The sequence below is a fragment of the Penaeus monodon genome, chromosome 30 (assembly GCF_015228065.2).
Source record: "Penaeus monodon isolate SGIC_2016 chromosome 30, NSTDA_Pmon_1, whole genome shotgun sequence".
In the NCBI taxonomy this organism is placed as follows: Eukaryota; Metazoa; Arthropoda; class Malacostraca; order Decapoda; family Penaeidae; genus Penaeus; species Penaeus monodon.
The window spans coordinates 22363355-22363627 of record NC_051415.1 but is presented as its reverse complement, the minus strand read 5'-3'; the positions used below and the strand labels follow the sequence as shown (position 1 = coordinate 22363627).

The window sequence follows — 273 nt, the reverse complement described above, 5'->3', positions numbered from 1 at the left end:
AAACTTATCTACCTCTGCTTCTCGTGATGCAATTTCTTTTTCTAGGAACTGCTGCACCACCTCTTTTTCCTTTATCTGCACTTCAAGGTGCTGAATCCTCTCATTTAGCTCTGCTGTTCGTTTCCTTTCAGTCTCCAGAGTTGCCACCACACTCTCCTTCTCTTTGTTAACTTCACCAAGTTTTGTCTCAACTTCTCGAATACTTTGTTCTAGTTTATTTACCTGGAATAATGGTGATATATATGATATATATAAAACAAACATAATATAACC

At 37.0% G+C, this 273-nt stretch overlaps 1 protein-coding gene across 1 annotated transcript in view; it reads right to left on the bottom strand.

The window, feature by feature from the left end:
- LOC119592635 (hyaluronan mediated motility receptor-like) overlaps positions 1-273 on the bottom strand; it is a 12637-nt gene that overhangs the window by 5364 nt on the left and 7000 nt on the right. Inside the window, 1 exon segment of the mRNA XM_037941532.1 lies at positions 13-222. Coding sequence (XP_037797460.1) covers positions 13-222 — 210 coding nt within the window.